The 25,723-nt window shown below is 43.7% G+C and overlaps 1 protein-coding gene across 1 annotated transcript; it reads left to right on the forward strand.

Annotated features, from left to right (window-relative positions):
- Window positions 1-3,405: 3,405 nt before the first annotated feature.
- NLRP8 (NLR family pyrin domain containing 8) lies at window positions 3,406-25,723 on the forward strand (the record flags this gene model as incomplete). The annotated part of the gene is made up of 9 exons (XM_079724159.1): window positions 3,406-3,652; window positions 6,228-7,824; window positions 8,892-9,062; window positions 11,769-11,936; window positions 14,529-14,684; window positions 16,377-16,547; window positions 18,238-18,408; window positions 21,713-21,883; window positions 25,594-25,723. The coding sequence occupies 9 exons, from the start codon at window positions 3,406-3,408 to the stop codon at window positions 25,721-25,723; spliced, it is 2,982 nt and encodes a 993-aa protein (XP_079580285.1).

Here is a 25,723-nt window from a genome sequence, read left to right on the forward strand (position 1 = left end):
CTATTGTACCCTGAAAATTTTAAGAGGATGGGTGTCATGGTAAATGTTCCTGCTACACACACACACACACACACACACAGGACACAAAGAAATTTTGGAGGTGCTGGCTATGTCTATTCCCTTGATTGTGGTGTATGCCTGTGTCCAAACTCATCAAGTTACATGTTAAAATATGTGCAGTGTTTTTTCGTATATTAATTATACCTCAAAAAAGCTGGTTGTTTCTACCCACCCCACGACTTTAAATCAATCACAATAAAGCTGTTCTTTTAAAAAAGAAAAGGAAAAACCAAAGGAAGGGAAAGGTCAGAGCCCCATAGGAAGGAGACGTCCCTTACCAAGCAGACTTCCAATCTCACACAAGTTTCTAGATGGCGGATTCAGGGAACCTCAAATAAAGTCAAATCCACGCCCTCCCTAGCCTGTGATTGGTCCTCGGGTCCCTCTGGCTCCTAACAGGTCTGTCTCCGGGCGTCCCGCCCCCTCTGTTGCAGCGTGTCTGGGGATAGGGCAAGAAGCCACCAAGACCCAGCTGCTACAGGTAATTGCAGAGGGCTTCTCTTTTAGGTGTAAATCATCCCCACCTGGGAGAGGAGAGGCAGAGAGGGGTTTCTAATTAAAACCCACCTGATGTAAATGGAATCGCCCACTTTAGCCAAAGGTCACTGATGTGAACACCTCTCCTACCATCCGAGGGAACTTGTCGAACAATGAAGGACGAGAGGAATCACGAGTGCCTGAGGCCTCAGATACGGAGAACAGACTAGTGGTTGCCCAGGGGGAGGTGGGGAGGGAGGGAAGGATTGGGTGTTTGGGGTCAGCAGATGCAGACTATTATATATTGAATGGATAAACAACAAGGTCCTACCGTATAGCACAGGGAACTATACTCAATTTCCTGGGATAAACCATCGTGGAAAAGAATAGTAAAAAGAATGTATATATATATATATATGTATAACTGAATCACTTTGCCGTACAGCAGAAATTAACACAGCATTGTACATCAACTACAATAAAATTTTTAAAAAGTGTCCTTGAGGCCTGAAAACCACAGAGGCAACCGCATCTAGGGACCATTTCTTCTCCCAATGCCAGGAAAACCACCTGTGAAACTGTTCCATCATAACACGGAGGCTTTTATTCTGAAGTCAGGAACGAGACAGATGGTCTCGTGGCCACCACTAACTAACGTCCTGTTGGAGGTTTTAGCCAATTAAATTAGCAAGTTTAACTACAATTTTAACTAATTTAACTCACCCCTGGAGGGAATTAGGCTTCCTGGCTCCTGTCAGAAACATCTCCCAAAGCAGAAGGAAAATGCACTTGGTTTGCCCCACCTTCCAACTTAACAGGCTCTGGGGATCCAGGAAGTTGACAATTGTAACTAATTTTAAATTTAAATCAGCAATTAGGAAGCAAGTAGAGAAAGGCATAAGAATTGGAAAGGAACAGGTAAAACTATATGTGCAGATGACTTGATTACATTTCAGAAAACCCAAAAGACTGCAAGGAAATCTACTACCAATATATGTGTTTATATATATGTCTCTGTGTGTGTGTGTGTGTGTGTGTGTGTGTGTGTGTGTGTCATTTTCCTACATGCTCTGTCTCTGAGTCCCCTTCGACAGGGTCTATTGCTTTGGGACCCACATTAGGTCCTGGTGATACTGAAACCCTCCTTTTGCTTAGTAAGATTACATTCCAAATAGGGGAGCTGCTCATGTGAACAAGATCATCCAATTAATTGCTGTAGATGTTTTCCGTTGGATGCAGCACCTTTGGGCTGACAGCAGTGTCAGCCCTCTGTGAGTCTGGGGAACACTCCAATCCTGTAATTTTCTAAAGTTGCTTGTTCTTCTGAATCTAAGAGGTAGGGGAGCAGACCCTTCACAAATGGGAAGCACCTGTGAGAATAAGCCTTGTAGCCCAATTCCTGACCGAGGATGCTAAATGCTTTCAAATCTGTGCCATGGAGAAGAGTGATAACGCACCAGCCCCAGCCAATGGGAAGGGAGGATGCACGTTGCCCAGAACCCCAGAGCCTATTAGGGTGGAAAGTGGGGCAGACCAAGTGCTTTTTCTTCCTGCCTTGGGAGATGTTTGTGACAGGAGGAGACAGGAAGCCTAATTCCCTTCAGCGGTGAGTGGTGGTGCTGTCCTCCTCTCTCTTCTGTCTCCTATCTTTCCACATCACTTTCTTACAGTTACTATACCAGACACTTGAGTTCACCAGGTCCAGTTGGGCTCAGTTTGTTCTTTTTCCAGTTCCTTGAGGTGTAAAGTCAGGTTGTTTACTTGAGATCTTTCTTTTTTCTTAAGGTAGACTTTTTCTTTGTGCTCAAATATCAGAATAATAGAATCAAGAGTGGAGGTGAAGCTTAAGTAGCGTGGCTACTTAAGAGGTGGTCGTCATCCACAGGGAGCTTGCAATTCTCCAAAACCACTGCAGTGAATTGAAGGAGATAAAACTTTGACTCAGTGCCCAATACATGATGACTTAAGCATCCAGGAAGTTCTCGGGTGATGGAGATGAGAGTTAACAGATGATAATATGTAAAAAAGATAACTCAGAGAAGCGATAGGATACGAGTAGTAGGTAGACCAAGGCGAAGGCCCCGCTCCCCGTGACTTCATTCTGTTCTCCTCCACATTCCACTTTTTACACACAATAAACACGATGGAGGAAGACAAAAGAAAGACATATGGTGGCGAAGATGCAAGAAGATGCATAGAAGGGAATAAACCTTTGATTCCAGGTGCTTTTTATAAATTCCCATTGAGCCTTTAAAATAATCATGGTATAGAAGGAAGCCCTGAGTCATTTTTAGCTATGATGAACCAGGCACTGTCTTAAATGTACTTGTGGGTGTATCTCTTTGAGAATCCTCACAACCCCAAGGAGCACATATGATAAGACCCCAGTATCAGAGATGAGAAAAGAGGTGCAAAGAGGCTCTGCAATTTTCCCAAAGTCACTAATAAGTGGCAGAGAGAATTAAACACTACAAAGTGGTTTTGAGTCTAAACACTGAGCCCCAGTAGTGGAGGGGCTCCCAGGGTTTTCCGCAGGCCAGAGACTCTTTGAGGAAGGGGGGAAGAGGATATCCAGCACATGGTATGCTCCATCAAATATGGATTACATAAATCTGTCCCCCGGGGTGGTGTTCTCACGTTCGTGTAACTTCATGTCTCCCCAGGTCGCGTCTCTTCTCTCTTCCAACTGGTCCCCTTTATCGCTGGCGCTGAGGCTCTCAGCCTCGAGTAAAGATGAGTGACGTGAACTGGAATTCTGACTCTTCCTCCTGCTCTTCCTCCTCTCCTTCCCCCACTTCTTTCTCCTCTCACTCGCCTTCTTTCTTCTCATCCTCTCCCTCCTCCACCTTCCCTTTCAAAGATGGAGTCATGCTGTACATGGTCTATTTAAACAAGGAGAATCTACAAAGGTTCAAGCAGCTTTTAGTGGAAGAGAGCCCCAGACCTGGCTCTCTCCAGATCAGCTGGGACCAGCTGAAGACAGCCCGGTGGGGGGAGGTGGTTCACCTCCTAATCGAGTCCTTCCCTGGACGCCTCGCTTGGGAGGTGACTCACGACATCTTCGCCAAGATGAACCAGGCAGAACTGTGTCTTCGGGTACAGATGGAGCTGAATGGTGAGTAAGAATCCGGTATACAAGACGGGGTTGGGCTTGGGTGCTACAGAGCTAAACGCTTCACTAGCCACTCCTATGTAGATACACTATATTTACACTTTATTTTCTTATACATCTAAATATACACATACATAATATATACACATATAGCACATACATACATGTATATTAAAGCATTTATTTTTTTATTTCTGTCGACTATGGTTTTATTTTTTAATTTGGAAATTGGCTCCCTTTTTCATTGACATATAGTTGATTTACAGTGTTGTGCTAGTTTCAGGTGTACAGCACAGTGATTCGTATATATACATATATAATATATATATATACGAATATATATATTCTTTTTCAGATTCTTTCCATTATAGGTTATTACAAAATACTGAGTAGAGTTCTCTGTGTTATACAGTAGAATATTGTTGTTTATTTTATTATTTTTTAAATTTTTATTGGAGTACAGTTGATTTACAGTGTTGTGTTAGTTTCAGGTGTACAGCACAGTGATTTGTATATATATATATATATGAATATATATATATTCTTTTTCAGATTCTTTCCATTATAGGTTATTACAAAATACTGAGTAGAGTTCCCTGTGCTATACAGTAGGATATTGTTGTTTATTTTGTTATTCTTTTAATTTTTATTGGAGTATAGTTGATTTACAGTGTTGTGTTAGTTTCAGTTTCAGGTATTAGTACAGCAAAGTGAATCAGTTATACATATACATATATCCACTCTTTTTTAGATTCTTTTCCCATATAGGCCATTACAGAGTACTGAGTAGAGTTCCCTGTGCTATACAGTAGGTCCTTATTACTTATCTATTTCATATATAGTAGTGTGTATATGTCGATCCCAATCTCCCAATTTATAGATTCCACATGTCTCTAATTCCATCCATGTTGCTGCAAATGGCATTATTTCATTCTTTCTCATGGCTGAGTACTATTCCATTGTGTGTATGTACCACATCTTTTTTCCCCATTCATCTCTCGATGGACATTTAGGTTGCTTCCTAAATGCACGTACATGTATATTAAAGTGTTTATGTGTTTTACATATATGTGTGTGTGTGAGTGCAGTGTTCGGCTGGGCTGTACATTTATATGTTATTAAACACGCTCCTCAGGACCTCCTGACACACCCCCATTTTCTCACTTCCCAGCATCGCGATGGGAGGTCTGGGTAATCTTCTTCTCCCTGAGCTAAGGTGCTGAGAGAATGAGACCCGTGACTGATGGGGCCGCCGCTCTCCTACGCGGCCCCGTTCCCTCCGTGTGGCTCTCCCTGTTCTGTCCACCTTATCATGCCAACGAGGGGCTCGTTGTTTGTCTGTTCCAGACATTTTACCTAACTTGGAACCAGAGGCCTTGAACCCAAGAGAAACACAAATGAACCTGGAGGAAGATGAGTCTGGTATGTGCTGGCCCTGTGCAGATTCTGGTGGAAAACAGGCTATGGGTGGGGATGAGAAGCCCAGTCCCTAAGGCAAGGCAGGTTGTAAATGAGTATGTCTAGTGTCCCTTCTGTGAATCAGAACTTCAGAAAAAAGAGCAGCTGTGCACTCACCTAAGCGGGACGTCCAGCCACCGACCCAGCTGGATGCAGGGCCTCAGGCTACATCCTCGAGACATCCCTTCTCTGCCTCCTTCCATTGGATTCAGTCTTGAGTGGCCCCTCGTCTGCTCACTGGCCGTTTCTGCCACCAGCTGCCCTTAGCAACACCAGCAGGAAAGAAGAGTGCTTATTCCTCATTCTTCCAACACAAGTCCTGGAGCTCACTGCCTTGAATGCACTGAGACCATGAGCTCCTCGAAGAATGATGTGGTGAAATGCTCTGGTGGGTGGACACTGGCTCATGTGCTTATGAGACAGCTTGATGGTAGGTCCAGCCACAGTCCAAAGTAACGGTCGGAGAGTGGGAAGGGGGCGGTTCTCCAAAAAATTTAGGGTGCTGTTGCCAGGCTAGGAATGGTCAGTAGGGAGGCAAATACAGCAGCTATCTGAGTCCATCCCTCCTTCCCCTACTGCATTATCCTGGACCATCAAAGTAGGAGTCTAGGGAATTCCCTGGGGGTCCAGTGATTAGGACTCAGTGCTTTCACTGCCGAGGGCCCAGGTTCCATCCGTGGTTGGGGAAGCTGAGATCCCACAAGCCGTGTGACGCAGCAAAAATAAAAATTTTTAAATATATTTTTTAATTTAAAAAATACAAATAACATAGATAAAGCTACCCCAGCCATCTTCTGAGAATTAAGAAATAGGAAGAAAGGACCAAAAGAACTGCTGTGCCAGTAGAAGCTATGGGGTCACTGAACCAATTTCAAGAGCTTTATAACCGCCCCCCACTTCTTATGTAAAGAGCAGTCTTGCTTTGTCTAAGCCACTTCAAGTTGTCTGTTCTGTTCCTTGCAGCTTCTTAATTGATGCACTGCTCTCCGGAAACGTGCGTGATTTATGCACTGTGTCCTGGAGCTGGATGTAGACATCAAGCCTCGTTTTCTGGTTGTTCAGTTAGTTCTCACAAACAACTGATGTTGTACCCTGTATCTCTCCCATCTCATTCATCCAGATAAATTACGGGAGTACAGACTACACTTGATGAATGAATATTCGACCCTATGGAACAGGACCGCTTGGCCTGGGAACCACATGGACTTCTTTTACCAAGACCTACACAGAGAAGAGACATTCCTACCCTGTCTACTTCTTCCCAGAAAACCTCAAGGAAGACAGCCCAAGACTGTGGTTCTTCAGGGGATCGCCGGGGTTGGAAAAACAAGCCTGGCCAAAAAAGTGATGTTAGAATGGGCAGAAAACAAGTTCTATGCCCACAAGCTCTGGAACGCTTTCTACTTCCATTGCCAGGAGATGGACCAGTTGGACGAGCAGAGCTTCGCTGAGCTCATTGCACACAAGTTGTCCGGGTCTCAGGCTCTGGCGTCCAAGATCATATCCAAAGCAGACCAGCTTCTACTCCTCTTTGATGGCTTCGAGGAACTAACCTCAACCCTCATAGATAGACCCGAGGACCTGAGTGAGGACTGGAGCCATAAGGTGCCCTGGTCTGTCCTCCTGACCAGTTTGCTGAGCAAAAGAATGCTTCCCGGGGCCACGCTAATCATCTTCCTGAGGTTCACCTCTTGGAAGAACTTGAATCCCTTTCTGAAATGCCCATCTCTGATAACCCTTACAGGGTTTAGTGTGCCTGAGAGATCCAGGTATTTCAGGACGTACTTCAGAAACAAGAGCGAAGCCGATGAAGCCTTGAGTTTTGTCATGGGGAACACGATTCTCTTCTCCATGTGCCAGGTCCCTGTCATCTGCTGGATGGTATGTTCTTGTCTGAAGCAGCAGATGGAGAGAGGAGCAAATCTCCTGCACACATTTCCAAACGCCACAGCTGTATTCATCTACTTTCTTTCCAGCTTGTTTCCAACCAGGGTTAGAGACATTTTCAATAAGACTCACCAAGAACAGTTGAAAGGTCTGTGCTCCTTGGCCGCAGAGGGTATGTGGGAAAGGAGATGGGTGTTTAATAAGAGAGATCTCAACCTGGCCAGACTGGATGAAACAGACGTCGAGACTTTTCTCAGCGTGAATATTTTTCGAAGGGTGGGCGACAAAGACCTTTACGCCTTTGCCCACTTGAGCTTCCAGGAATTTTTTGCTGCCTTGTTGTATGTTCTCTGCTTCCCACGAAGACTCAGAAATTTCCATGTGTTGGACCGATTCCATGTCCTACGCCTGATAGCACATCCCGGAAGAAAGAGAAACCATCTCGCCCAGATGGCGCTTTTTTTATTTGGCCTTTTAAATGACACGTGCGCTCTAGCCGTGGAGCAGGTGTTCAGATGCAAGGTGTCCTTGGGCAACAAGAAGAAATTGCTGAAAGTCGCAGCCCAGCCACATGAATGTGATCCACCAACCCCGCACCACGGGGTCCCACAGCTATTCAACTGTCTGCATGAAATCCGGGAGGAGGTATTTGTGAGTCAGGTCCTAAACAACTGTCGTAAAGCTACTTTGGTCATCAGCAGAAGTAAAGACGTGCAAGTGTCTGCCTTTTGCCTGAAGTTCTGCCGACGTTTGCAGGAGTTAGAGCTGACTCTCACCCTGATCATCGCCAAGGCGAGCAGGCGCTACCCGGATCGCCTTCCTGCCTCTGGGTAAGTGTGCCCACCTCTCCCTTGGTAGATTCACGGTCCTATCGGGGACCTTGCCTACCATCTCCTGGGCATCTAGGGCGACCACCTCTGTCTTGAGGGGATCCCTTGCACATGGAACTTTCAGTCTTAAAAACAGAACACAACATAAAATAGATAGCAAGTGGGACGCAGCCCCATGGCACAGAGAGATCAGCTTGGTGCTTTGTGACCACCTAGAAGGATGCGATAGGGAGGGTGGGTGGGAGGGAGACACAAGAGGGAAGAGATATGGGGATATATATATATATATGTATAGCTGATTCAGTTTGTTATACAACAGCAACTAACACACCATTGTAAAGCAATTATACTCCAATAAAGATGTTAAAAAAAAAACAGAAGGTGTTCCTGGGGTGCCGATTTCCATGCTAAAACTGGGAGAATCCTGGAAAAAACCAAGATGAGTGGTTCACCTACCTTGCCTCTATGCTGCACACCCTCCTTCCCATGTATGTGGGGACTCTGTTTCATCTATCACCCCAACTCTGTATATCAGAAGCCTTTTAGTCTCTAAGGAAGTGCTGTCCAGTGAGACTTTCCATGATGGGGAAGAATGAAGGAGAAAATTAGAGGTACCCTCAGAGCCAGACGACACTACGTGCCAATCTTGCTCTGGATTTTGGATTCTGCGCTCACCGTGCCCCTCCCCCACCCCAAAAAAAGAAAGAATAATTTTCCCTTATTCTGTTCCTATATAGAGTTTTTTCTTTTTAGTAACAATTTCATAAGCACAGAGTAAGAATATGGATTATATTTTGCATCCTAATCTCTGCCCCCATATAAATCTTAAGTGATTAAAAGGCAACTCCTTTTTCCCTAAGTCATAGGAAAATATAAGTGAGGCCACAAGTCTTCCTGGAATGAAATTAAAAATCCTGTAACAGTTCTGCTGGGCATCTTCTTAAATGAGGGCATCTTATGAAAGTCATAAAGGGGTATGTGATCCTAAGGAAGCCCTGGGTTTGCTAGTAGGTTTTCTCAAGCTTAATCTCTAATGGTGAGCCCTTTTCTCTTTTTCTCCCACACAGACCAGAGGGCAGTGAGAGGTGTTATCTCTGGTGGCAAGACTTCTGCTCTGTGTTTAGGACACATGAGAGTCTGGAAGTCCTGGCTGTGACAAACAGTACTATGGATCCTGATTCAGTGAAGGTCCTTTCTACAGCACTGAAACATCCACACTGTAAACTCCAAAAACTGATGTGAGTATAAAACAAATCCTAGTTGGAAGGAATTCCATGGAAACAGTCTGTTTCCCTCTCTGCTCACGCTAGACGTGCTGAAGGCATCCACGTCCGTAGGTTTTTTTCCTAGTCTTACTGAGATAGAATTGACATATAACACTGTAGGTTTAAGTTTTACAGCATAATGACTTGACATACATATATTGCAAAATGATGACCACAGTAAGTTTAGTTAACATCCATCACTTCACACAGTTACCAACATGCTCTTTCCTAGTGACTGAATGGTCTACTCTCTTAGCATCTTTCCAATCTACCACACAGCAGTGTTAACTACAGTCACCCCAGCACTTATTTGTCTTATAATTGGACGTTTGTACCTTCTGACCACGTTCACTCAATTCCCCCACCCCCGCCTCTGACAACCATAAATCTGATCTCTTTTTCTATGAGTTTTGTTATTTTTTAGATTCCACATGTAAGTGAGGTTGTTTTTCTAAAGAAGACATACAGATGGCCAACAGGCTCATGAAAAGAGGCTCAACATCACTAAATATTAGAGGAATGCAGATGAAAACCACAATGACATATCACCCCACACCTGTCATCAAAAACACAAGAGATAATAAGTGTTGGTGAGGATTCAGAGAAAAGAGAACCCCAATGCACTGTTGGTGAAAGTGTGAATTGGCGGCTACTGTGGAAAACAGCATGGAGGTTCCTCAAAAAACTAAAACTCCTAGTTGTTTTTACTGCCTGAATGGTGATGTGCTAAGCAGGTACTTAGTATGGTGTACCACTGCATTCCTTTGAGGTAAGTACTGTTATCCTGATTTTTTTAAAGGGAGAACCAGAGAGGTTAAGTGACTTGTCTGAGGTCACACAGCTGGTAAGCTTTGGGGAACGCTGTCCATCTCAGGTGGTCTGAGGTTCGCCTTCTCCATCACCACACCACACTTCTGTGATGCATCACGCTTAGCAGGCCCCTGCGTGTCACAGGTCAAGATTTCCATGAAAGTGGGAAGAAGGTGAGCCGGATCCAATTGCAGTTTGGCAGGCTCTACGAAATGAAACATGCATGTACACCTTGACCCCAAGGTCCACTTTTTAAAATCCACCCAAGGTAAATACATATGCACATACTCAGAGGAATGGTTGAGAACATCACTACAACATTATCTTCGATAGCAAAAAATGTACAGACATTTATGTAGCACTCCCCCTCTGCTGGGCTGTCTTAGGTCCAGCATTACATTTCAGTGCTCTTAAAACCCACAGCCATCCTAAAGAAGTAGGTATTTCATGAGGAAGCTAGGGCACGAGGTTACACAGCTGGTACGTAATTGAAATACAGATTTAAACTCCAGAATCAGTTATCTTAGCTATTACCTTATACACCCTCTCCCTATGGTTTTTAAAACCCAGAAACTCAATACTTCATCAAAATCCCTTGAAATAGCCCACTTGACCAGTATCTGACCTATTTTCTCTCCTGTTATTATAATGATTATCATTAACTCCCATTGTTTTAAAAAGATTTTTTTTGATGTGGACCAATTTTTAAAAAATCTTTATTGAATTTGTTACACTATTGCTTCTGTTTTGTGTTTTGCTTTTCTGGCCACAAGGCACGTGGGAATCTTAGCTCCTCGACCAGAGGTTGAACCCACACCCCCTGCATTGGAAGGCGAAGTCTTAACCCCTGGACCACCAGGGAAGTCTCTAGCTCCCATTTTTTGAGTGCCTTCCTTTCTACATCAAGCCCTATGCAGAACCTCTTACAGGAAACACTTGTGTTAATTCTCGCGACCGTCCTAAGTGCAAAATGTCATGAGCTCTCTCGAGGACATGAAATGAATCTTGGGGAGATTAAGTGACTCACGTAAGGTCGTCCAACTAGGAGGCTGAGCTGAGAAGAGAATCCAGTTTGGAACCCTGGGCTGCACAGAAAGGGGCCTCATGCATTTATGGACTGATTGAACGAAGGAGAACTAATTAGCAAATGGGGAAATGTTGGTCAAAATGTACAGTAGGGCTTCCCTGGTGGTGCAGTGGTTGAGAGTCCGCCTGCCGATGCAGGGGACACAGGTTCGTGCCCCGGTCCGGGAAGATCCCACATGCCACGGAGTGGCTGGGCCTGTGAGCCATGGCCACTGAGCCTGCGCATCTGGAGCCTGTGCTCTGCAGCAGGAGAGGCCACAACAGTGAGAGGCCTGCGTACCGAAAAAAAAAATGTACTATAAACTTCCAGTTAAACATTGAATACTTTCTGGGGATCTAATGCACAGCATGGTGACTATAGTTAACAATACTGTATGGTATACTTGAAAGTTGCTAAGAGAATAGATCTTCAATGTTCTCACCCCCCAAAAAAATGGTAAGTGTGTGACCGGATGGAGGCGGTTAGCTGACGCTCAGGTTGTAATCATTTTGCAATATGTAAGCGCATCAAATCAACAAGTGCTGTACACTTTAAACTGATACATTGTTACCTGTATCATCTCAACAAAGCTGGAGGGAAAAAAATCTAATTAGCCACCTTGATTGTGGTGATGGTTTCATGGGTGTAGGAACATGTCCAACCTCATGAAATTGGGTGCATTAGATATATGATAGATGCACTTTTTTTGGTGTGTCGATTATACCTCAATAAAGCTGTTCAAGAAAAAAGAGCCGATGGGCTGATGCGAGCCTATGATAACCGGGCACTGCTTACCTCTGCAGCTTTAGGCACGTGAGCCCCCTCGTGTTGAATGAAGACTTAATCGGAGTTCTGGTGGAAAACCAGTACCTGAGATACTTGGAAATACAAGACACGGAAGTGAGATGCCAGGTCATGGAGTTTCTGTGCAACGCCTTGAGACACCCCCAGTGTTTTCTACAGTGTCTGAGGTGAGACTGGGACGGATGGAGAGAGAACCCTGGCACCCAGGCGGTCCGTTCAGAGGTGGGGGTTACATGCTCAGCCTGCCTGACATATTACTGTAATCAGTTGTCAGTTTCACTCAGCTTTTTTCTTTTATCAAAGTATAGTTGATTTACAATATTGTGTTAGTTTCGGGTGTACAGCAAAGTGATTCAGTTATACATATATATATATATATTTTTTTGATAAATTTATTTATTTTTGGCTGAGTTGGGTCTTTGTTGCAGTGTGCGGGCTTCTCATTGCAGTGGCTGCTCTTGCTGCAGAGCACGGGCTCTAGGCTTGCGGGCTTCAGTAGTTGTGGCTCATGGGTTCTAGAGTGCAGGCTCAGTAGTTGTGGTGCACGGGCTTAGTTGCTCCGCGGCATGTGGGATCTTCCCGGACCAGGGCTCTTACCCGTGTTCCCTGCATTGGCAGGCGGGATTCTTAAGCGCTGCGCCACCAGGGAAGCCCTACATATATATTTTTTTAACATCTTTATTGGAGTATAATTGCTTTACATTGTTGTGTTATACATATATTTTTGCAGATGCTCTTCCATTATAGGTTATTGTGATATTGAATATAGTTCCCTGTGCTATACAGTAAACCTTTATTGTTTATATATTTTATATATAATGGTATATATCTGTTAATCCCAAACTCTTAATTTATCCCTCTCCCCACCCCTTTCCCCTTTGGTAACCATAAGTTTATTTTCTATGTTTGTGAGTTTGTTTCTCTTTTATAAATACATTTATTTATATTATGTTTTAGATTCCAATATAAGTGATATCAAAATATTTGTCGTTAACTCACTTCACTCAGTATGATCATCTCTGGGTCCATCCATGTTGCTGCGAATGGCAATATTTCATTCTTTTTTATGGCTGTTCACTCAGATTTTTTTTAAGGTGACAATTTCATATATGTATGCACTGTGAAATAATTGCCACAGTCAGGCTACATAACCAGTGTGCCACCTCACAAAGCCACCAGCTGAACACTTGAGATCAACTCTCTTAGCAAACGTCAAGTATACACTACAGTCTTGTTAACCATTGTCACCGTGCTGTACATTAGAGCTCCAGAATTTATTCATCTTCTAACTGGAAGTTTGTGCCCTTTGACCATCATTTCCCCTACCCCAGCCCCTGCAACCACCATTCTACCCTCTGGTTCTAAGTTTCACTCAGCTTGAAAACTACAATTTGATGTCCCAGGTGTGTCTGAGATAGGGAAACCATAGCCCTGGGGTGAGCCATAGCTCTAGGGGTGAGCTTGGGCCAGCCCACCCTGGCTTGCAAGAGCTGATTGTTAAACATTCAGAAATTTGGTGAGGGTTGTTAAACAGCATTATTAAAAAACTAACTCACATAAACTTAGTATCGAATAAATTATATTAAAAAACAAAGGTAACAGTTAAAACTCATTACTTCCTAATTTTTCTTACTATATTATTATCGGTGTCAGTGTTCAGCAAACCTTTTCTATGAAGGGCCAGGTAAGGAATATTTTCAACTTTGCAAGACGTACCGTCTCTGTCACGACTCTTCTACTCTGCTATAACATCTGAATTAAATAGTGGTGACAGAGTGCTAAAATATCCATTGCCAATATGCAAATGAATAGGCATGATTGTGTTCCAATAAAACTTCATTATGATTAATAATTATGTATTCACAGAGTTCATCAATAACTTTAATGATTTATTAAGTATCAATTGTATTATTAATAACTAATAATTATATAATTTACTAGTGATTTTATTTATGTATGAACACTGCAATTTGAATTTCATTTAATTTTCATGTGTCACAAAATATTCTTTAACTATTAAAAAAATTTTAGGGATTTCCCTGGTGGTGCAGTGGTTAAGAATCCGCCTGCCAATGCAGGGGACATAAGTTCAAGCCCTGGTCCGGGAAGATCCCACATGTCATGGAGCAACTAAGCCCGTGCGCCACAACTACTGAGCCTGCACTCTAGAGCCCGCAAGCCACAACTACTGAGCCCGTGCGCCTTAGAACCTGTGCTCCGCAACAAGAGAAGCCACTGCAATGAGAAGCCCGCGCACTGCAACAAAGAGTAGCCCCCTCTTGCTGCAGCTAGAGAAAGCCCATGTGCAGCAACAAAGACCCAACACAGCCAAAAATAAATTTAAAAAAATTTTAGATCACTCAGTTCACAAGCTGGACAGGAGCAAGTAGTAATGCAAATTTTGTCCATGGGCCATAGTTTGACTGAATCTCATTCTTTATCCTGAAAATGGTTTGGCAAATAAATGTAAAAAGAAGTTGTATTTCAAGGGCAGAATCAAGTCCCTGGTTTGGAATTACAGCCAGACAGTTAGCCCATGCCAATTTGTCATGGCCCTGAGTGTGTATTATTTTCTATTGATTATTTGCAATTCAGACGCTGAATTTGATGCAGGTTTACTCAGGGAAGATGGAAATCACCCCTCCAGTCACTCTTGGGTGAAGAACAAAGATGTGAGACAGTAGGTGAGGTCTAGGTGGCTATGTGGGTACCATTTTCCCCAGGAGCTAAGGTTCAGTGTTTTTGCGTGGCTTCTGTAGGTTGGAAGATTGCCCTTTCAGCCCAAGAAATTGGACTGATCTTGCCAGGAATCTCAAAAACAATGTTCACCTGAAGACTCTCATGCTGAAACGTAGCTCCCTGGAGAGGTTTGAACCATGTCACCACCTGCCAGTGGCCCAACTGCAGAAGCTGTCGTAAGTCTTTTTGTGGTTGTCATGCTGTTGCCCAGTTGTTTGGTAGATTGAGTGTTTCTAGGAGCAAAACAGAAATGGGGGAATGTGTGTATAATGGAACAAAATTGTCTTGTGATTGTTAATGACGTAGATGGGGCAATGAAGGCCTGAGCTGAGAGAGACAGACAGACAGAGACAGAGAGACAGAACTACATAAAAGTACATATTTGCAGCTAATATTCTAGAATATATAACTATAATGAGCCTGATGTATCCATCATCCAGTTTATGAAATAGAACCTCACTGGTACTATTTTCCTTCCTCACCAATCACATCAGTCCCCAACCCCGTGACCCCCACCCCCCCAGAGCCATCTTGAATTGAGTTGATCAGGCTCCTTATTTGTATTTACACTGATAATACTATACATGGATCCTTAAGCAGAGCACAGTTTTGCAGTGCTTTGAATTTCACATAAGTGGCCTCATTGAGCATGTGTGCTTTTTCCAATCAACTGACATTTTAGTCTTCATCTGTGTTTAGTTGTTTCTATAGGCTGTTCCTCTTTGGTGCTGAATGATAACATTTGTATGAATGTGCAACAATTTAGGTGTCCGTCTTACCTGCCACCGAGGGTTGAGCTATTAACACACACACACACACACACACACACACACACCGACACACCGACACACGCTAGTAGAATTGCCACGTCATGGAGAGCATTCATCTTCAGTTCTACCAGGCTTGTTTCCAGACTGTTGGTACCAATTTGCAGTCCCACCAATGGTATGTAAGAAAGTTCCCCCCAAATTCTCATCCGACTCTTGTTACTGTTACTGCTTTTGCCAATCTGTTGAGCAGAAAATAACGTTATTGTTTATTTATGACTCAAGTACCACTTTTATTTTTTTTTGCCGGTACGCAGGCCTCTCACTGCTGTGGCCTCTCCCATCATGGAGCACAGGCTCCGGACGCACAGGCCCAGCGGCCATGGCTCACGGGCCCAGCCACTCCGTGGCATGTGGGATCTTCCCGGACCGGGGCACGAACCCGTGTCCCCTGCATTGGCAGGTGGACTCTCAACCACTGCGCCACCAGGGGAGCCCCACTTTATTATTTTTTAATTGAAGTATAATTGACTTACAATATTATATGAGTTTCAGGTGTACAACACAGTGATCTGATACTTTTCTATGTTACAAAATTATCTCCATGATAAGTCTAGTTATCATCTGTCACCATACAAAGTTATTACAACATTAGATACTTTCTTGTTTACGTTTACACTTCCCTCACCACACATGAAAACGTTTTCAGGACCTTCCTATACATCTTAGTTTCTCTAATACGAGTGCCCGCTTCTGTCTTCAGTGTGTGTTTCTATTTTTCTTTACCTTGTGAGATGGTGTCTCTTCCCAGGTCACCTCCATATATGTTATTTACTGTTTAGTCATTGCTGGTCCCTTTCTCTTCCCTCTTCATGCCTCTCTGTAACTGTTTTCCTGATCCCCAATTGCTTCTCACATCAAAGTGCTATCCTCCCCCTTAAATCTGGGAAGCCCTAAGAGCTGGTAACAGAAGTAGGATGAGGCGTTTGCATTTAGAAGGAAAGCCCTGATTGAAATCTTCATCTCTGGGCATGAGACAAGGAAAATCCTGTCGCAGGCATGAATTAAATTGCACCCCGTCTGTGTGTGTCTCTCCCACAGATTGGAGAATTGTGACCTCACATCACTTTCCTGCAAAAGTCTTATCTCTTCTCTTGCGAGTAACAAGAATCTGACCCATCTGAGCTTGGCAAAAAATGCCTTGAAGGATGACGGGGCGAAACAGCTTTGGAATGCCTTGCAACGCTCTCAGTATCCTCTGCAGAGGCTGGTGTAAGTCCCCAAATGTCCTCTTTTGGGAACTCCCTGGAGTAGAATAGGGCAATGGAGAACAACTGGGATATATGTGTCCATTTATGCAACATACTTATTAAGCACCTACTGCATTTTAGGCATTGTGCTGATGCTGGAAGAAAGCATAATAAAGAGGAAGGTGGTTATGAGTTCAGTTTCAGAGACAAATTATCTAGCAGCAGAGTTCTCAAACTGTGTGCCGAGGTACCCAGGGGTGAACTCACAGAGGCGCTGCAGGATATTTTAAATGTAAGATACTGACATCTGTTCATCGCCGCAAGAACTATTAGCTTGAGGTAGTTCTGTTCTAACATCAGGTTGTGCTACATGCCTTTCAGTGATGTCATATCTTTGCAAAGCTCTGTCTTTAGCGATCACGAGAGCAAGTGCATTGCAAAAATGTTTTTTAACAGATTTTATTTTACTTTTTTATTTTTTGGCCATGCCGTGCGGCTTGTGGGATCTTAGTTCCCTGACCAGGGATTGAACCTGGGCCCTCGGCAGTGAAAGCGTGGAGTCCTAACCCATGGACCCCCAGGGAATTCCACAGAGCAAAATTTAATGAAGTCACGAGTGATGTGAAAAAAGTGAGACGCTAAGGAGGGCATAAATGGGGAAAGTTTGGGAACCTCTGATCCAATGTGTTCCTCTAACTCCTAGAGGCTGGGAGTGAGTGTTATACCTCTGAGATCAGAATAATGTAATGTGACCTGGCTTTCTGCTTAGAAGTGAGTCATGTATCAACCTCAGTGATATGGACCAGGATACATACTAAGTGATATCCTGTTTGGTGTTTACCTCACTCTATCCTGAATTCTTTAAATGACTTCCCCTAGGTATCAGGGCACATTGGCTGTCATTGACAGAAATTAAACTCAGACTGTCTTAAACCCTAAAGAAATGTGCAGTTCCTAAAACCAGAAATGCTGAACTGACACGCAATATCCCCTGAACCCATTGAAGCTTGCAGGATCCCAAAAAGAAGCAGGAAATGGCGCAGCTGCTTTGGAAAACAGACGGGTATCTCCTCAAAAGGTTAAACAGAAACGTAACATGAGTCAGCAATTCTACTCCTTGGTATACATGCAAGAGAAATAAAAACAAAATCTGCACAAAAAATTGTACGTGGATTTCCATAGCAGCATTATTTGTAGTAACAAAAAAGTGGGAAACAATCGAAGTGTCCAAAAGCTGATGAATGGATAAAGTGTGGTCTATCCATAGGATGGAATATTATCCAACCATAAAAAGCAACAAACTATATATTAATACGTGCTGCAACGTGGATGAATCTTGAAAATATTACGCTAAATGAAAGAAACCAATTACAAAAGACCACATATAGTATGATTCTATTTATATTAAATTTCCAGAATAGGCAAATTGACAGGAAGAGAAAGCAGATTAGTGGTTGGTAGAGCTGCGGGGGGTGGGGAAGAAATTGGGAATGACTGCTAAAACGTATACCATTTTCCTTTTCGGGGTGATGAAAATGTTCTAGAATCGTGGTAAATGTGCAACTCTGTAAATATACTGAAAACCAATAGTGTGTACACTTCTAGTGGGTGAACTATATAGCACGTTAATTATATCTTGATAAAGCTGTTATACCAAAAAAAAAAAGGCAGGAAAGAAAGCTAAGGGTGTTTTGGTGGGTGTTTCTCTGCAGACTGAGAAATTGTGCCTTGACCTCTGAATGCTGTCAGGATATGGCTTCTGCTCTTGATGAAAATAAAGCCCTGAGAAGTCTGGACCTTGGTTTTAATAGCCTGAGGGACGACGGGGTTATCCTGCTCTGTCAGGCCCTGATGAACCCTGACTCGGGCCTACAGATTCTTGAGTAAGTTGTCCCCGTTTCCTTCTTTGAGACCAAGTGTCTGTAAAATTCTCTTGGGGTAGAATGTGGGAATGTGTTTTGCACTTCTGGGGTGTTCCCCCCATTTGGTTGGAGGACTTGGAAACTTCAGAGCAGTGATTCTCAAAGTACAGTCCTCAGACTAGGAACCTCTTCATCAGGGAAGTTGTTAGAAAGGCCAATTCTTGCATCCTTTGTCTCTCTGTGTCTGGTTTATGTCACTGAGCATAATGCCCTCAAGGTCCACCCATGTTGTCACAAACAGAATTTCATTCTTTTTATTGGCTGAGTAGTATTCCATTGTATGTATATATCACATCTTTATCCACTCATCTGTCGATGGGAATTGAGGTTGCTTCCGTGTCTTGGCTATTGTGAATAGTGCTGCTATGAACATGAGGGTGCAGGTATCTCTTCCATATCCTGGTTTCGATTCCTTTGGGTCCATAAGCAGAAGTGGGGTTGCTGGATCTTGTGGTGTCCTGAGGGTGGGGACCCCCCCAGCCTGTGCTTCACAATCACCTCCCGTGATTCCCGTGAATGCTAGAGTTTAAGGACCATTGTTAAATTCTTCCATTCAAGGAAAGATAAAGAAGAACTTGTTAATTTTAGACTAATACCTTAGATGGCGAGTCTTCCAAAATCAATGTTTATGCTTAGGGAATCTTTTTTTTGTATGTATTTTTTCCTTCTCCTAAAGGTCTCTATGCTAACATGCATACTAGCCAAGTGATTTGAAAGAATTCATCCTATTTTTAATTGTTTTAGTGGTTACCCTAAATATTTAGAAAAGATTTATAGACATCTCTGATGACAAAGGTTGAAACTTTTTTTGAGTTATTTTTTAAATTTTTTATTGGCGTATAGTTGATTAACAATGTTGTGTTAGTTTCAGATGTACAGCAAAGTGATTCAGTTATACATGTACAACTTTTTCTTGCCTCTTTCCTACCTGCATTTTCTGTTCACTATTGGTATGATCTGGGCTCTAAGTCTAGATCACTTTTTTCACTCAGAAATGTTAGCTTTTATTTTTTATTGAAGTATAGTTGATTTATAATATTTATTAGTTTTAGGTATATAGCATAGTGATTCTGTATTTTTATAGATTATACCCCCATTAAACATTATTATAAGATAATGGTTATAATTCCCTATGCTGTACAATATATTCTTGTTGCTTATCTATTTTATACATACTAGTTTGTATCTCTTAATTCTGTACACCTAACTTGTCCCTCCCCTCTTCCCTCTCCCCTTTGGTAACCACCAGTTTGTTTTCTATGTCTCTGAGGCCGCTTCTGATCTCGGAGAGGCGGCAGTGAGCGGTGGCGTGAAGCGACATCTTAATTCCCTGCCCAGGAATTGAACCTGGGAAGCCTGGATGAAAACCAGGAATCCCAGCCACCACACCCGCTGGCTCTTGCCCCGAGTGAAAAATGCATTTCTCACGGAGCAAAAAAGAAACCTGTAAAACAGGTACAAAGTTTATTATTAGAGACATAGCACAACAACAAGCGGGAGAGCACACAGAGAAACAGTTTGCTTAGTTGAGATAGAAGCAGGTCAGAGACGCACACCCGGAGAGAAAGGGTGTGGGCGTCCCCCCTAATAAGGAGGAGCCCCATAAAGAGGCGGTTAAGTCATTCATATACGGCAGTTCTTCCGGGTCTTTGTTTACCTTTGGCCAGTTATCTGATTTCTTTTTCCACACCTGACCTTCTCTAGGACCCTCCCCAACTTGCGTGTGCAACTTTTTTCCAAGATGGATTTCAGCCCAGAGGGCTATGGGACGGCCTTAGCATCACATGTTATGGGGTGGTGCCCCTCCTTTTTGACCCCCAAGGAGCCTTTCTGCACATGTGCAATGTCTCCCTGGCCCCAAGGATGGGAAATACATAACCTCTTGATCTTTTTTTTTTTTTTTTGCGGTATGTGGGCCTCTCACTGTTGTGGCCTCTCCCGTTGCGGAGCACAGGCTCCGGATGCGCAGGCTCAACGGCCATGGCTCACGGGCCCAGCCACTCCGCGTCATGTGGGATCTTCCCGGACTGGGGCACGAACCCGTGTCCCCTGCATCGGCAGGCAGACTCCCAACTACTGTGCCACCAGGGAAGCCCAACCTCTTGATCTTTTAACAGGGTTTGTCCCACTCTGTCCAGTGTCTGGTTATTTACCCTATTTCTGTTACTGGTTTTTACATCAAGGTGCAGATCTCGAAATATAGACAGGAATCCGATCATAAATATGTAGTCCTGGAGTCCGTTTGTCTCTTGCTTCAGGAAATGTAAACAGGGGGCTGGTAATGAATGTCTGGCCTGGAGCCCATCTTCTTCTCACCCCAGGAAGTGTAAACAGGAGGCCAGTTGTAACTGTCTAGCCTGGAGCCCATCTATCTCCTGCCTCACTTTTATTTTACATATATACTCATTTGTGTTCTTTTTAATATTGCACATGTAAGTGATATCACAGAAGTCTAGAGCATTTAAATCACATTATGTTACATCCTTAATTTCTAGGATTAGTCCTGATAATGGATTTCATTTTTGTTCATAATTACTCGAAGGGAGTTCTGGAGGTCACAATTCTTTTACTCCAGAAGGTTAGTCTTGTTTTGTTTTTTTAAAAAATATTTATTTATTTATTTATTTTTGGCTGTGTTGGGTCTTCACTGCTGCTCGCGGGCTTTCTCTAGTTACGGCGAGCAGTGGCTACTCTTTGTTGCAGTGTGCAGGCTTCTCATTGCGGTGGCTTCTCTTGTTGCAGAGCACGGGCTCAAGGCGAGCAGGCTCAGTAGTTGTGGTTCATGGGCTCTAGAGCACAGGCTCAGTAGTTGTGGCAGATGGGCTTAGTTGCTCCGCGGCATGTGGGATCTTCCCTGACCAGGGATCAAACCCCTGTCCCCTGCATTGGCAGGTGGATTCTTAACCACTGTGCCATCAGGGAAGTCCTACTACTATATTTAAAATAATCAACAAGGACTTACTGTATAGCACAGAGAACTCTGCTTAATATTCTGTAATAACCTAAATGGGAAAAGAATTTGAAAAAAATAGATACATGTATATGTACAACTGAATCCCTTTGCTGTATGTCTGAAACTATCACAACATTGTTAATCAACTATACTTCAAAATAAAATAACATTTTTAAAAAGAAAAATAAGCTACTCGGAATGAAATGACTCATTCCGGTCACAGTGTGATTTCCAGGCTGTGAGCAGCTAGGCTGGCTGAGCTCTCAGGTGAGGGATGTGGTGACTTTTCTGCTGCCTGTTTCTCTCCCATAGGCTGGAAAAGTGCCTGTTCACCTCCATCTGCTGCCGGGCCATGGCTTCTGTGCTCCTCAACAACCAAACTCTGAGATACCTGGACTTGAGCAAGAACGACATCGGGTTTGGGGGCATCCTCCACCTGCGTGAGGCCGTCAGGAAGAGGAAGTGGGGATCTGAGGTCTCTCTGTAAGTATCTTCTGGGTTCCCTGTGCAGGATGCATAGCCCTAGGAAAGCCCCTCATCAGCAGTGAGATTCTGGACCCCAGATGCTGTTGGCAGATGTTGCTAATGACCTTTGTTCCTTTCCTGGGGATTTAAAAAAAATAAATTTATTTATTTATTTTTGGCTGCGTTGGGTCTTCGTTCCTGTGCACGGGCTTTCTTTAGTTGCATCGAGTGGGGGCTATTCTTCGTTGCGGTGCACGGGATTCTCATTGCAGTGGCTTCTGTTGTTGCAGAGCACGGGCTCTAGGCGTGTGGGCTTCGGTAGTTGTGGCTCGCGGGCTCTACAGCGCAGGCTCAGTAGTTGTGGCGTACAGGCTTAGTTGCTCAATGGCATGTGGGATCTTCCCGGACCAGGGCTCGAACCTGTGTCCCCTGCATTGGCAAGCGTATTCTTAACCACTGCGCCCCCAGGGAAGTCCTCCTGGGGATTTATAGTTTCCTTCATGTGGCTGACAAACCACAACTCCTGCGTGTGAAATGAGAAAATAAACCTGGATTCTACTGTCTGCTCTTTTTTTTTTTTTTGCATTTTAAAAATATTTATTTGTTCGTTTGTTTTTTACAGTAGGTCCTTGTTGGTTACCTATTTTAAGTATAGTGTGTACATATCAATCCCAAACTCCCAATCTACCCCTCCCCTCCACTCTTCCCCCCGCCCCGGTAACCATAGTCTGTGAGTCTGTTTCTGTTTTGTAAATCAGTTCACTTGTGTCATTTTTTTTTTTAGATTCCGCATATAAGCAATATCATATGGTATTTGTCTTTCTCTGTCTGACTTACTTCACTCAGTATGATAATCTCCAGGTCCATGCATGTTGCTGCAAATTGCATTATTTCGTTCTTTTTTATGTCTGAGTAATTAATATTCCATTGTGTATATGTAGCACATCTTCTTTACCCATTCCTCTGTTGATGGACATTTAAGTTGCTTCATGTCTTGGCTATCGTAAACAGTGCTACAGTGAACACTGGGGAGCCTGTATTCTTTCGGGTTATGGTTTTCTCTGGATATATGCCCAGGAATGGGATTGCTGGATCATATGGTAGCTCTATTTTTAGTTTCTTAAGGAAACTCCACACTGTTCTCCATAGTGGCTGTACCAATTTATATTCCCACCAACAATGTAGGAGGGTTACATTTTCTCCACACCCTCTCCAGCATTTATTGTTTCTAGATTTTTTGATGATGGCCGTTCTGACTGGTATGAGGTGGTAGCTCATTGCAGTTTTTAAAAAATTTTTAGTTATTTATTTTTGGCTATGCCTCACAGCTTGTGGGATCTTAGCTCCCTGACCAGGGATCGAATCTGTACCCCCTGCATTGGAAGTGCGGAGTCTTAACCACTGGACCGCCAGGGAGGTCCCCTCATTGTAGTTTTGATTTGCATTTCTCTAATAATTAGCGATGTTGAGCATCTTTTCATGTGCCTCTTGGCCAACTGTAAAAAAAAAAAAAGTAAAAACGTAGCCATCTGCTCTTAAACTGTTTCTTCATCTTCTCTCCTGTCTTAAACAAATGAATGTGTTATCATCACTTACCAGATCTGCAGCTGTGAAGGGCTTCGTGGATCTTTCTGTTCCTCCATCTGTAATTTTGGGTTGGCATCCTCCTGCAGGAGATACTATGAGGATTGGAAGAAAGTGCATCTATAAGGCACTAAGTTCAGTGCCTGAGACCATCATGATCTCAATTATCGATGGATTCTGGGTAAAGGTCATAGGAAACAGCTGGTGTATTCATTATCTATTGCCCTGGGACACATTATCTCAATGCTTAATAAGGCAACACACATTTGTTGTAAAATTTCTGAAGGTCAGACATAGGGGAGCAGTTTAACTGGATGGTTCTACTCAGGCTCTTTTACGAGCTGAGTTAAGGTGTTGACTGGAGGGTGATGAGGCTGGAGGACCAACCTCCAAGCTCACCCACGTGGCTGTTGGCAGGAGGCCTCAGTTGCTCTCTGCAAGGCTGCTCCTAACGTTGCAGCTAGCTCCCTCCTAAACAAGTGATGGGAGAGGGAGGAAGGGGGCCGGGGGGGGGGGGCGGGGGAGGGCAAAAGTGCCCCAAACAGAGCCACAGTCTTTTATTACTGAATCTTGAAAGACCCATCCCTTCTGCTTTATTCTAATGGTCACACAGACCCACTGTAGCCCAGTGAGAGAAGGGGGCTACATGATAGTGTGAATAACAGGAAGAAGAATCTTTGGGGCCACTTGGAGGCACCGGCCACACCTTGTAATTGGTGGATCCAAGGCACCTGGGCTTCACCCCTGAGCTCTTGAGAGCTGCACCATTGATCTTGAGCTTGTTGACTAGAAAAATGTATTCACAGGGCTTCCCTGGTGGCACAGTAGTTGAGAGTCCGCCTGCCGATGCAGGGGCCACGGGTTCGTGCCCCGGTCCGGGAAGATCCCACATGCCGCGGAGCGGCTGGGCCCGTGAGCCATGGCCGCTGAGCCTGCGCATCTGGAGCCTGTGCTCCATGACGGGAGAGGCCCCAGCAGTGAGAGGCCCGCGTACCGCAAAAAAAAAAAAAAAAAATATATATATATATATAAAAGTTGAGAGGTAGGTTTTATTCAGTAGGAATTTTTAGGACTTCAAGCCTAGGAGTCAGAGTCTCAAGTAACCCTGAGAAAACTGCTCTGAGGAGGTGAGGGGGCAGCTAGGATATACAGGAGTTTTACAACAAAGGGCAGGTGGTAGGAACAAAAGATTACTGTTAATAAAAGAAAAGCAGACATCTCGAGTTCAGGCATTTAGCACTTTTCTATGTATGGGAAGATGCAAGAGTCTGGGCTCACTGAAATCATTCCTTTGATATGTATCTCAGCTACTTGGGGCCAGTGTCCTGTGTTTTCTCATCCTGAGTTCCCTCAGGGCTCACCGTTGCTAGATGGCCGGTATTCTTTGTTTCCTTCCTGAGTTCCCTCGGTGCTCACCATTGGGTTGCAATCACTGATGACTGTGACGTCCTTTGTTTACTGATACAGCAGGCAATATTCCATTTACAGTAAGTCCCCTACATACGAGCCTTCAATTTGAGAGCTTTCAGAGAGGTGAACGTGCATTCACATATCCAATCACGTGAGTTAGTTCACCTGTCTGGCATACATGGTCTCGTGCGTGCATCCTCTACTGGTTGTGCATCTTGCCCTCCGTCTCCTATGGCTGATGATCCTTCAGCTCTGCCATCTCCCACCTCCTCTCCCTCCTCCAGTCAGTAACTCTTCTTGCCTGTTCACTCAATGCCAGCCCCTGGATGCCAGCTGTTATACTGTACTACTGTACTTTTCAAGGTACTGTTCTGTAAGATTAAAAATGTTTTCTTGGCCACAACAGTGAGAGGCCCGCATACCGCAAAAAAAAAAAAAAAAAAAAGTTTTCTTTGCTTTTATGTATTATTTGCGTGAAAAGTATTATAAACCTATTACAGTACAGTACTATATAGCTGATTGTGTTAGTTGGGTACCTAGGCTAACTTTGTTGGACGTATGAACAAATTGGACTTACAAACGCGCTCCCAGAATGGAATGTGTTCTTATGTAGGGGACTTACTATATCAATCTCATGGGTGGTAAATTTCTGTCCTAGAGGTTTTACATATTTTCCAGCACTGCAAAAGAAAACCGAGCATAGGAGAACCAAACCTGATTCTTATCCTTCTCAGGGAGAAGAAACAGAGTGATGGAGTGGATATGATGAGAAGACTGGAGGGCCCAGTGGTGAACAATGAAATCCTGAAGATAGTTCAGGACTGGAAAGATGAGTGCTGTGATAAGGCAGCGTGGACGAATTGA

The sequence above is a fragment of the Hyperoodon ampullatus genome, assembly GCF_949752795.1.
Source record: "Hyperoodon ampullatus genome assembly, chromosome: 18".
NCBI classification, from domain to species: Eukaryota; Metazoa; Chordata; class Mammalia; order Artiodactyla; family Ziphiidae; genus Hyperoodon; species Hyperoodon ampullatus.